The following is a 13,227-nucleotide window of genomic DNA, read 5'->3' on the forward strand; positions in this document are numbered from 1 at the left end:
TCCTAGGATGCCTGTGTCAGCTGCAAAGCAACAACTATATCCTCCTCTACAGAGTGGAGAATTCCAGAAAATCTTCATACATTTTTCATCAATGAACATAATCCTCCTTTGGCAGGGAAAACTGAGAGATGCATTCTTATCAAAAACAGCCACATGTAAACAGAAGTAAGAAAAAACCCTCAAATAGCTCTCATAGGAGCCCTTTGTTCTTGTGCGTAAAGCATTCTCACAAACTTGGGGGAACGACTCCATACAAGGATAGTGGCTTTTAAAATAATCAGTAAAACCAAGTTGACGTTTGTTAGAGTGGTATGTTTTATTCATGTAAATATGCTGACATAATCAGGAAGCTGAACTGAACTGCACCCTCAGAAAAAAGGTATGTGCACAGGTATGTGCTTAATTTTACCTGCATGAGTAAAGCGACTCACAATGAACTCTCGCCTGTGTACAAACAGATGTTGCTTGAAAGGCTGGGACCTCAATGCCAGTTGTCAAGCCTGAAGCTCAGGGTATATACAGCAATTCAGATATACTGGCCAAGAAGCAACAGCTTGAATGCAGGAGCTAATAGACTCTTCCCGCCCCCTTAAAGTCACTCCTGAGTGTTTAACCAAAGCCTAAAAATAGAAAAATGCTGTTACCTCCTATTTAAGCTGCAAGTAACCTGCTGGTCTGCTAACTGTATTAACAGCTCCCTAGGAAGCTTCACTTTAATCCACAAGCGAAATCACTAACTCCTCAAGTAACTATAGTGAACTACAGGGCAAAGAGCTACTACTAAAGTGGGAAACTATGGCAATAAGTAAGCTGGGCAAAACTCATCTAGCTGAAACTTTATGAACCCCTTTGCTCAACCCTGCAAGTTTGATGCAATGACAACAGTATGCCAGGAGCAGCTTTGCTTAGTCCAGGGAATAAGGAAGGTTTCCACTAAGCATGAAAGAAGGAAAGGCCTTTGCTATCTTACTTTCCCGTGGTTTCTAAAGAGAAAGCAGAACCTCCCAACCAGATTCCTAAGGGTCTTAGATGCTGCTTGGTAACCCTTTTGCCAGTGCAGTTCTCATACACTAAACTAAGCCAGCAGACCTTCATCCACAGAAAACCTGTGTTAAATGGACTACTGGGGTCCCAATTTTAAGAGGATGGATATAATACAAAACCTATTGAGCTGTGTGTGGCATCTTCCAAAAAGCACTCAAGAGTGTATGGGATGGTGGGCTCGGTGATCCATCCTCCTCCTCTGGTTTCTCTTTGCTCAGGCCAAAGGCTAGCTTTATCAGCATCCTGTTCACACAGTGGCCAACCAAATGCCCATGGGAAGCATTAAGAAGGACCTAAACACAACTGGATTCTGCTCCCTTGCAGCCCCCAGAAACTGGTATTCAGAGGCATTTACCTCCTTTGACAGTGGAGATGAAACATGGTCACCCTGGCTAATAGCCATCAGCCTTAACCTCCATGAATTTATCTAATCAAAGCCTCCGAGTTGGGTAGCCCTCACTGCCTCCTTTTGGAGTGAGCTGTATAGTTCAATTATACGCTGCATGAAGTATTTTCTTTTATCAGTCCTAAACCTTTGAACACTTCACCTTGCCAATGTCCAGAAGTTCTAGTGTTATGGGGGGACAGGACTTTTCTCTATCCCCTTTCTCCATGGCATACATAGTTTTATAATCTTCTATCATGTCATCTCTTACTTTTTCTCTAAACTAAAACTGTTAGAAAGTATAGTTAAAGATACAGTAGCCAAGCATATAGAAGAACAAGCCTCGCTGAAGCAAAGCCAACATGGCTTCTGCAAGGGCAAGTCCTGTCTCCCAAGCCCATGGTGTCAACAAGTGTATATAGATAGAGGAGATCCAGCTGACATTGTGTACTCAAGACATTCAAAAAGCTTTCAATGAGGTACCTCATAAAAGACTGAGTAAGCTTACTGGTCCCGGAATGAGAGGGGAGGCTCTCTTGTGCATCGGGAATTGGTTAAGTAGCAGGAAACAGAGAGTAGGAAGAAGTAGACAATTGATCACCTTATTCTCCAGGAGTTTATCTAATACTGTTGAAAGAACGTAAGGCAGAGTCCTCTTCTACTAGATATGGACCAGTAAGGTACTCAAACCCATTAACAGCAATGGGATATTTGAAGCCAATTGTCAGAATGAGGGCTTCTCCAATGAAAACTAAAGACCTAGAATAAATTATGTCTAACTGCTACAGTGGGTACACACTGCATGCTCTTGTTGTAAGTATAAAGTATTTTAGAGCCAATTCAGAGATTACATTATCTTGACCTGAAAATGAATGCAATGCAAATTACACAAAAGGAAACAGAAAGCCAGCAGGTAAGTGTCATCCGGATTAAACCAGAGAAAGTTAAAATCCATTCCTCTGGCACTTTTAGCTGTCAAATATGCTTCCATCAGGAATCACAGCTGTTACGATCCTGCTTTTAAAACAATCTTGCAGGTAAGCCACATTTAATCAGGACAAGCATTTTACAAGACTCTCTGCACAACTACCTTGCAACTACAATAATAAAACTGTGGTTTTTTGTGGCCTGTCACTGCTTTTACTTATCTTAAGTTAATTCAAAAGGAGCATTGCTCTGGATTAAATTAAGATCCATCTGGAACACCCTTCCAAAAATGCAACTCAGAGAGACATGTATTATAACAATGCCATAAGTACTGAACATCCATGGCTTCAAACTAAGCCAAGATCAAGGATCTTACATGCTCATGTTTGCAGTGAATGAACCGACTAATTGCACAGGTTAGGGTTTTCAGACCTAGTGCCTATCATAACATCAGCGTAATATAATGTATTTAAAAATATTTATTAAAAATATGGTAATTATGAAACCCTGAGAAAAGATCCAACTTTAAGTTACCTTTATTCTCATAAGTTCAAGATTGCACTATTTCTGTTTGTTCTTCTTTGAAAGGTGAATATGCTTAGTTCATATCCAAAGCTTATTTTCACATGACTAGTTTAGGCCTTCATCTTCCTTCTTTTGTAAGAAATACATAATACTAAGAAGCTACAAGTCATCGTACACAATTAAAGGACCAAGATTTTAAAAAAAAGTTGCTTTTAAAAGTTTGATTATATTAAGCAACACTCGAAGGGATAGCATTTGGTTTAAATGAAGTCTGGATTTAATATAAGGACCCAAAATATTAAAAATCTACCCTGGCTCTCTTAAAAGTTAATTCAGAACCCTCTATCAATCAGTTAAAGCCTGATTCTCTTGGTAATCCAACTTTTTGTACAGTATTTGTTATTGTGCAAACTATGAATCTTTAGGCTGTTCTCCAAACAGTATGGTCATTTGATGTCTCTATTCCACTACCAGATCTTATACCTAGAAAGCATGGGGCACTTAAAGTACAGTCCTATCCATGTGTTCAATGATGCTCACTTCCTAGTAAACAAATCTTGCTTAGAATTAAGATGGCAGCACAAAACAGAAATCCTTCATTTCACAACTCCCTAGTCTATGAATGTAAGTTTTATACCACAAAAAGTGTGTGGGCTAGGTGGCAAGAGAGCCTGTGCCTAAACTGAACAAAGCCAGATTTTTGTTACAAACCGGTATGTTTTAACTGTGGTGGCAGCCAAGGAATGTGCATGCTTGTTCACTGATTTTCTAAAGTTTCCTATTTAATTCAGATTTTGTTTTCTTGGAGAAAGAAGTCACCTTGATTTAAATAAAGACAGTCTGCAATTCATTTAAAAGTCAATGGGATTTTATCCTGCTTAGCTTACTTAATAAAAAGTTTATTAAGCATTTTGGAAAGGAGGACAAGTGACAAATTACAGCTTCATTTACGAAGCACATGGGACTAGGGAACAACTACCACGGAATTCAATAGAACTTACTTCCAAATAAACACACTTAGGCTACCGCTCTAAGAAAGTGATTCACTGATTTCTTGCAGAGGCTTGTTTAACTCCTACCATGATGCAGCAGTCTTTGGAGAACATGGCCAGACATGGCTGGCTCTTACATTTCACAAATTTACAGAATTGTAGAGTTTCAAGGGACCATGAGGATCATTTAGTCCAACCCCCTGCAATGCAGGAATCTTTTTTGCCCAAAGTGGGGCTCGAACCCACAACCCTGAGATTAAGAATCTCATGCTCTACCAACTGAGCTATTTTCAAAAGCAGAGTTTCCATTTGCAACGTAAGACATGTCAACACAAGGTCTCTAAGGCTGACCGGTCAGAAACCAAGGCAGACCATCACCCAGGAAAAAATTCTCGTTTTAATTTGCTTTTTAAAATAAATCCCTCTCCAAGGAAAAGTTGAGCGGAAGCCACATAATGAACAAAAACTGGCCCCAATAAAGATATTATTTTACTCTCCCTGCAATGTTCTCTGTTAATGAGCTGATCTTTAAAAAACAACTTAAACTGGTGCCATAAATGTTGGAAGGTATAGTTAAAACAGAAAAGTACGGTCCTATATCTCTACTCAGAAGTAAGCCCTGCTGAGTCCAATGCGACTCTGTTAAGTGTCCCCAAAATCTTGATGAAGAACGTTAAGTGGACAGCTTTACAAGGTGCTTTTGATGCTCTTCTTCCCCCTGGACGATGAGGATGCTGGCAATCCACAAGTGGGGCTGCTGCAGAATACCTCCCTGCTCCAGAAGCAGAAAAGAGGAGAGCTTAGGCACCTCGCTTGCACAGCATCCTTCAGCTATTTCAGTGCCATGGCTGTGAGAAGGCCAAGAAAGAAGTAGGGTGACAGGCAGCAGGACAAAAAGACTAAAAAATCCAAAGGACAAAAGGATACAGTTTCTCTTGTTAGCAGTCCTTAGGAGGCTTCAGGAGACCACATGCAATACAGACGCACATCTCGGCAAGTACAAGAGGGGTGCCAAAACTTCCCAAAGGAGAGTCTGCTCTCTTCTTTTCTTTAAATGCCCATTTCAGCAGTTCTGAGGCCATCAATATTAAAAACAAGTGCAAGAGATACTGGAGGCAGCCCTACCCCACTGCTGGATGCGGCCTAGCTCACAAAGCAATGACACTCCTGGATTTGGAGTTTTGTTGCATTTGCAGGCTTTAGCTGTGTTATCTCTCTCTATAAACCAGACTTGCAAAGCAACTGATGCCCAGCAAATAGCATCCAAGTCACCCCTCAGGCTTATTTAATTAACTTCTCGGGGAACGTGAAAGAAACAAGAAACAGACCCAACCTACATGGTGCTAACATCGCTGCAACACCAAACAAGCAGATTATTAAACTGGGGAGGGGAAAAAGATGGGCACTGGCATTAAAAAAACTTAAAGCAATAGCTATGCCATTGCAAAAGAAACCTATTCAAAGAGTGAAGAATATGTTAAAGGGGTGGGGCACGGATGGTACGGAGGGGAGAGAAAGGAGAGAGGTAACTGAAGCCCTTGGCCAGGGCAATGTGCAGAAAACTGTCATCTAAAACTGATAGACGTGACGTTTCTGGATGCAAGAGGGACGCTGCACCTGGAGAAAAGGAGTTGGAGGGTGGGGGCGGGGGCGGGGGCGGGGGGGTGGACAAGAGAGATTCAGGGAGGTCGGGGTGGACTTACATCTCCCCACTAACAGGAGAGAGAGAAAGTTGGGAGGCAGAAAGGCAAGAAGCGCCGTGGCAACTTAGGAGGCCGGCAGAAGCCGCAATGCTTAAGGGAAAACTCCGGGGAGGCGAGGTGGGGGTGGAGGTGGGGGAGAGAAATCGAGAGAGCAAAGAGGGATGTGCTGATGCCCCACCCCTCAATAAAGGCAGGCAGGCAGGCAGGCAGGCAAGCAGGGGAGCCGGCCCTAAGTGTTCTAGAACGAGCCGGGCTCCGTTCTCCTCCCCCGGATCATGGAACGTTGCAACAAGAGGAAGCGAGATGAAAGCGGCGCTGTGCAAAGAGCCGGTGCCTGAAGCAGGAGGAAGTCAAGTTTGCAGCATCGGGCACTGCAGTGCCGGGCGCATCCGCCGCAATGAGAGCCTCTGGGCTGGGGAAGCTCGGAAAAAAAAAAGCCGGTAGGCCCCAAAGCCGGCTGACGAGGCATCCCCGGCATCCCCCCCCCCGCCTCCCCGAGCCGCCGCTCCCTGCTGCACGCGCCACTGACCGATCACCTCCTGCAGCTCGTAGGCGTCCCGGCAAATGGGCCAGCCGACGGCGGGCGGCGCGGGGGTCGGGGGCGGCGCAGCGGGCGCCGGCTGGGTCTGTTGCACCGGCGGCTGGGGCTGGGGCGGGGGCTGCGGCGGCGGCGACGGCTGTGGCGACGGCTGTTGCTGCTGCTCCTGCTGCTGCTGGACGTGAACGGGCGAGTCGCTCTGCTCCGCCATGATGCTGCCGGAGCGCACAAGCGGCGGCGACCTCCTTCAAACTTCCCTGCCAGCAGCACCTTTAACCCTCATCCGCAGCTCGCTCATCCACTCCCTCCCTCTTTCCCATCCTTCCTGCCAGCCAGCCAGCCGCGCGGTGGGGGAGGGAGCGCACCGAGGGGGCGGAGGCTGAGCTGCTGCTGCTGCTGCTGCTGCTACACGCGTTAGAAGCAGGAGTAGCCCTACGCAGTCGAGAGCCGGAATTGATCCGCTTGGCACAAACCATAATATTGAGGAGGGATAGTTGCTCAAAAGAAAAAAGAGGGGGAGGGGTAAAACCAGCCCTCCCGGGAAGGAGGTTTGCAAACGACGCTCCTCCTCTCCGCCGAGAGGATGGGTGCGATCATAACGTTTAAGGGGCCCGATCCTCTTCTTGTGCATGCTTACTCGGAAGCAAGTCCCAGTGACTTCGGAGGGACTTCCTCTCAAGCAAGTGCACAGCCTCGTTGTGGGAATGAGCAGGTCTCTGGGCATCGCAGGCAGGGATTATTATTTTTTTTCGTTTCTTTTTGTTACTATTATTACTTCCGAGTCAGCAGGCATTGCATTCTGCTGCATAGGAAGGCGATGGATGAGAGGAGCGGTTTTATGCGGTTTGTGACTCTTCGTCGGTTCCAAAAACGGGAGCCAACCAAGCATTTATTTTTCCCTGCCATGCGGCCCTGATCTGTTCAATTCAGATCGGTGACTGTTCAATACACTTCTTAAACATCCTGCCGCACACAAGGTGGGTCGCAGAGGAGCGGATAAAAACTTTCTTGTTATATATGGATAATCAAAGCCGGACGTTTTAAATCCAAAACGTTTGCAAGAAAGGGACTACAGGGTGACTGTTACCTCTCAGGTTACCGGAGCACAAAAGCTTCATCTTGGTTCCTGCCCACTGTGGTTTGGGGATTTAACTTGTGAAAGATGCCTGTATGTACTTTATACAGTAACTGTACGTACAAGGTTACTTTCCGGAGCAGAGGAGGCTGGTGTGGACCATTTAACATGCGTAACATAATGTATTATACACAATAAATATTGGGTTTTCCCACAGGACACCCCCTAGTTAGCAAACTCCAGTGTTTGCACAGTTGAACAGCAATAAAATGGAAGGAAGATTTTGCATTTAGTATGTGATTGTGCATTTATTCTGCAAGATGTGCAGTGCCAACATTATGCAGAAATTTGAGATTGATATTAAAGTCGACCATACTACAAGCCTCAGTACTCTGTATATGCTGAGTTTGAAACCTAGGCCTCACAAACTTGCACAGTATGTCACTGTTTTCATAAGAGACAGTGCAAATACCTTTTTTTAAGTCTGGGAATGTTGTTAACAGCACTTGGGCCATTTTTTAAATCAAATGTACATTTCTGACAATGTACCTTTTCCCATTAAATTTATTGGTGCTAACATTCAGGAACTTAATAGTTTGTGGCAGTTCTGTTTAAGATTGTTCATGTGACAGAGTAGGTGTATCTCATTTTCTTTTTGAGTGAATCATTCCTACTCATAACTTTCAAGAAGTGATGATTCACATCGCACTGTGTTCGTTTTCCCCTAAAAATCCCCCAGTCCAATAATTCCATTTTCTTGTAAGTTACCTTTTCTGCCTATAGTCACCCATTAATTCCATCTTCTTTCCATTCAGCCCACCCAGCTCTCATTTAAATTAATTTATTTGCAGGTCTTGAATTACATTGCTGTGATAAATATACTATAATAAAGATTTTCAGGAAAATTACTGGTATGGCACCTGAATTTAAAATTTCCCACTGCTCACATGCTGGAGGAGCTGTAGCCATGCTCACAGATGAGAATCTATCACAGTATTATTATTTCTTTTACGCAATAGGAACCATACAGAAGCAGACACTGCAGGAAGTACAAGGGTCAACGCAGGAACACGTTGCCAAATCCAAGGCACAGGCTTGGCAATGAGAAACAATAAAGAAAAACGCTTCTTACAATATAGATGCAGATGTAGAGTCAGCCATCCCATACAGGGATCAAACTTGCAACCTTAGCATTACCAGCACCATGCTCTAACCAACTGAGCTATCCATATGTCTTCATGGTTGAGTAATATCAACAAAATGCCATGTCTTTAGGATCAGAGGAGAAGCTTTCCCGATCAGAGGGTAAGTGACGCGAGCAACCAAGATATTGCTGTGTGGCAGATGCCTGCATTTGGCGATGAAGTCTGTACATGAAATAGTATAACTTTTGACAGACAGACTACGAGAAAAAGACAACAGTGACTTTGAAAAAGAATGGGAACCATTTAGATTATATCTGCAGAAACAAAGAAAGTATAGACTTGATGGCAGGATTTAAATAAACATTCACATCATTAGTATTATAAAATGTGTAGAAGATAGGGAAATAATATGGTGTACTTATTTTCATTTTTATGTTTTTAGGTTAGATGTTATTGTATAAGTATACCATTAGTATTTTTTCTTTTAGGAGGTAGCAAGGTGGGTGAAAGGAGAAACAAACCAGAAGCGGAAGTTGGGGGAAGCCTAGGAGGGGAGGGAGGAAGGAAGGAATAGAAAATGTTATGGGTATGAGATGTATGTAATGAATGAAAAAGAAAACTGAATAAAAATGTAATTAAAAAAAATAGTATAACTTTGTTTAAAAATATTGATAAAATATAAGATGCCTGTGGAGTTCTAGGAGCTTAGTACTAATCTGCCTTTGTTTATTCCTAGCATAGAAATCAGTTACACAATTGCACATATAACGTGGTCATATACAGTGGTACCTCAATCGCACCGCATGTGTGCGCAGAAAGGCACCCCGGTTACGAAGTTTTCGGAATATGGCCAGGCCTCTGGAATGGATCCCGTTTGTAACCAGAGGTACCACTGTATATTCTGACGGCTCAATTCTACACATGTCGACTTAAGGGCTGTGACATGGAAGAGGGAGCACACTTGTTTTCTCCTGCTCTGCTGGGTAGAACTCCAGGTGAGGCAATGGCTTCAAGTTACAAGAAAGGAGATTCCGACTAAACATTCAGGGGGGGAACTTTCTGACAATAAGAGCTGTTCAGCAGTGGAACAGACTCCCACAAGAGGTGGTGGGCTCTCCTTTGGAGGCTTTTAAGCAGAGGTTGGATGGCCATCTGTCACAGATGCTTTAGCTGAGATTCCTGCATTGCAGGGGGTTGGACTAGATGACCACTGGTGTACCTTCCAACTGTAAGATTCTATGACTCTGTCTGCAGTTGGAAGGAAGGCCCAGTGAATTCAGTGGACCTTACTCTCAGGTAAGCGTACAAAGGATTGCACGCCTCCCATGAAATTTCAAGGGCGTGTCTTCTCCAGTCATTTTGCATCTCGAGTTCGGAACCCAGGAAAAGGTGTGCCTCACAATCCTGCACTATAGGGCTGACGTAGTGGACATGGGATTGGTACTTTAGGCTCATGCACATTTAGGTGCATGCACACCACAGTGGGGTTTAATTCTGAGCAAACATGCATAGGATTGCCCTGTGGATCTGGCAAAACCATTTATAGTCATTCAGAGTACTAAGGAAAATATTTGATATGCCAAATGCCCATTCAAAAACAAAATCAAATGCAAGTGCTTTACAAAAAAAACAAAAAACTTTAAGGGGAAACGGCATTTTATGTAGAAACCACTGCCTAGCTATTAGTGTGGCTGCAATCTAGCTCTGAATGAAGAGAGCAAATGTGGGATGTTGAGAATCAGTCAGTTTCCTGTGAGGTAACAAGGAAGTCTCCATTTTACATCAGTGTGTTTATTTGCTTTTTCAGATCTGTGCAGGCAATGGGTTTTACACACATCAAGGCAATAGTCTTCCGTTTCAACACATTTTAGGTAGGAACATGTGGAACGAACAGCAAAGGAACTTAGGTTTCTCCTGTAGTTCTCTCAGCTTCTTACAGATACGCATATGATTCAAGGCTGCTGCAGTGGTTTCAAAATTGCAAATTTGAAAGCCTGAAACAAACTAGATGAATTCTGTTTTTTATCCCCCCCCCCCCCCCGTTATACGAAGAGATGACAACAGCTGTAGAAATGCAGCCATTGTTTTTGAACTCTTTAACATTTCTGCAGGGGTTGCCCATTGTATACTTAAACTGGGAAAAAAAAACTTTTCTCTAGCTTTTCTCTACAACACAGAATTTCTAGTCTTATCGATACGGTCTTCTTACTTTTGTCATTTCGCAAAGCTACCAAAAGCTCGAATGTGTTGTGTTTTCCAAGGTACGGTCCCCTCTTTTGTAAATGGGTCTATATGTCCTTTGGAACATTTTTTTTTTAAAAAATGTAATATGTTCCATATACTGTACGAGCAACTGCTTTAATTTTGCTTGCTGCTGACAGATTTTGAAGGTTACATCAAAATAATGTCGGAGTCCACGGCAGCGCAGATGAGAACAAACGATAATAATAATATTAATAAAAACTTGATTACTGATCAAATGGAGCCCCCGTGCATGCCGTGAAGAGGTTAATGGAATAGATTTGATGCTGTGCAGATGCAGATGGAAGCAGATGCTACTTGAAACATTGCTGTGTAGGTGTTATAAGAATTTTAAGGTCTTATATATATATATATAATAGATGTTCATAAATGTACTAAGCAAACACATACAAATATGTAAACCCCATGTCTGAAACCCACAGAAAAGTCCTGAAACTATTTTCTCTCCCAAAATGACCTCAAATATTTCTCTGCAAGGTCAAAGGAAATGGGAAATCTCCCCACTGTCTCTTTCACAAATCCTGTCTTAAGGACACATTTAAGATATGAATAAAGTGTGGACCTGTGACCTGGATTCAGGAATGGAGTAGTTATCATAACAAGAGTGGCCAGGATGCCCAGGTAATCCAATCAGGTAACCTGGCAGACAGGAAGAAACAACACACCCAGATTTCTGCCCTTTCTCTGATGTATTAAGGGGGTGGTCTTGGGCCACACCCCTTCTATGATGCATGTATGATGTTTCTGGGGGTGGTCTTGGACTCCAGGACAGGCAATTAAAAATGTATACAGTGGTAAAGGTAAAGGTACCCCTGACCATTAGGTCCAGTCGTGACCGACCCTGGGCTTGCAGCGCTCATCTCGCTTTATTGGCAGAAGGAGTCGGCATACAGCTTCCGGATCATGTGGCCAGCATGACTAAGCCGCTTCTGGTGAACCAGAGCAGCGCACGGAAACGCCGTTTACCTTCCCACCGGAGTGATACCTATTTATCTACTTGCACTTTGATGTGCTTTCAAACTGCTAGGTTGGCAGGAGCAGGGGACCGAGCAACAGGAGCTCACCCCGTTGTGGGGCTTCGAACCGCCGACCTTCTGATCGGCAAGTCCTAGGCTCTGTGGTTTAACCCACAGTGCCACCCGCGTCCCTTATACAGTGGTACCTCGGGTTAAGAACTTAATTCATTCTGGAGGTCCGTTTTTAACCTGAAACTGTTCTTCAGCTGAAGCACCACTTTAGCTAATCAGGCCTCCCGCTGCCTCCGCACGATTTCTGTTCTCATCCTGAAGCAAAGTTCTTAACCTGAGGTACTATTTCTGGGTTAGCGGAGTCTGTAACCTGAAACGTATGTAACCTGAAGCGTCTGTAACCCGAGGTACTACTGTATAAGGGCTTGCATGCATGGCTCAGGGTCCTTTCCGCCCCCTCCTGGGGGGGGAGACCCTCTTGCGACAGCTTTAATAAAGATCAGGCTTACTAACTACTTTGCTTCTCAATATTCTCTGGTTGGTCTCTGTTATTTTCTCCTACCGATAGAGAACCTACAAAAGGACTCTATATGGGCCCTTGGGTACCCCATAAGGGAAAAGGAGCAGTTTTTCCCCTCATAACATAGGCAAGGATTTGAAAAGAAAAAAGAAAAAAAAGATGCCTATAAGCAAGGCAAAATGCTTCACAGGCAAGAGAACCCTGTCTGAAAACAGGGTATTATTAAAGACTAAAGAAGTTCTCATGCCATCAACTGAGGTACTGAAAACGTTGGTGGAGGGTTGTTTTTTCTGCCTCTGTGCTGCTGTTTCCAGGCATTGAAAACCTCCTTAGTTTGAATTGGGCAATACTCACCCACATCCTGTGTGGCTTATGCTATGGTAGCACTGGGGTTGCCTTCCTTCTCCCCCCACCCCCTTGCCAATGACTAGTTTGTGACTTTACCAACAGTGGTCACATCCACAATCATATGTTTAAAGCACATGGTTTCGCAAGGCATCCTGGGAACTGCAGTCTGTTACAGGTGCTGGGAATTGTAGCTCTGTGAGGGGCAACTAACAGCCCCCAGGATTCTTTGGGTAAAGCCATGTGCTTTAAATGAATGGTGTTTCACAGAGGAGAAATTAACAGGTGACAGGACTACTGGAGGTATTTTTTTCCAGGGTGGAGGTAATAGTTTTAAGAAACAGGACATTAAAAAAAAAAACAGTGAGGGCATCAAAACAACTGACAGCTGCAAATGTGCTTCGACAGCTGCCATTCAGGAATATAGATGCCTGGTATGCAGCTATTAAAAGCGCAGAATCCTTGACAGAAGGAAAGTTGCCCTTTGCATTTCCTTTTCTCTTTCCAAGCATTCCAGCTGTTCACAAAAATGTGCATCTGTACAAGGCCCCTGGAAATGTTTCTAAGGTATGTAGGTAGGTGTGTGTTTGGGACAGTCCAAAATTAAATTCAGAACAGATCCCAACTGCACCCAAAGGGCACAGTTTGTTATTTATTAATTAACTTTACTGCATTTCCATCTCACCTTTGTCTCGAAGAAGCTTGAGGTGGTGTACATGGTTCTTTTCCCTCTTCGTTTAATCCCCACAACAGCCCTGTGAGGTAGGTTAGGCTGAGAGGCAGTGACTAGCCCGAGGT

At 43.8% G+C, this 13,227-nt stretch overlaps 1 protein-coding gene across 2 annotated transcripts in view; it reads right to left on the reverse strand.

The window, feature by feature from the left end:
- Positions 1-12,522, reverse strand: part of STK39 (serine/threonine kinase 39) — a 116,645-nt gene extending 104,123 nt beyond the window's left edge. The window contains exon 1 of one of the 2 annotated variants that reach the window (XM_080971304.1): positions 12,439-12,522. Coding sequence is in view for 1 of the 2 variants with exons in the window: in XM_080971301.1 (XP_080827427.1) it covers positions 6,106-6,325 (220 nt within the window). In the remaining variant the exon portion in view is untranslated. Of the gene's footprint in view, positions 1-6,105; positions 6,837-12,438 lie in introns of those variants that run through there. The other variant, XM_080971301.1, reaches the window with a different exon arrangement.
- Positions 12,523-13,227: the final 705 nt, after the last annotated feature.

This window comes from Podarcis pityusensis, assembly GCF_964106645.2.
Source record: "Podarcis pityusensis genome assembly, chromosome: 1".
Taxonomy (NCBI): domain Eukaryota; kingdom Metazoa; phylum Chordata; class Lepidosauria; order Squamata; family Lacertidae; genus Podarcis; species Podarcis pityusensis.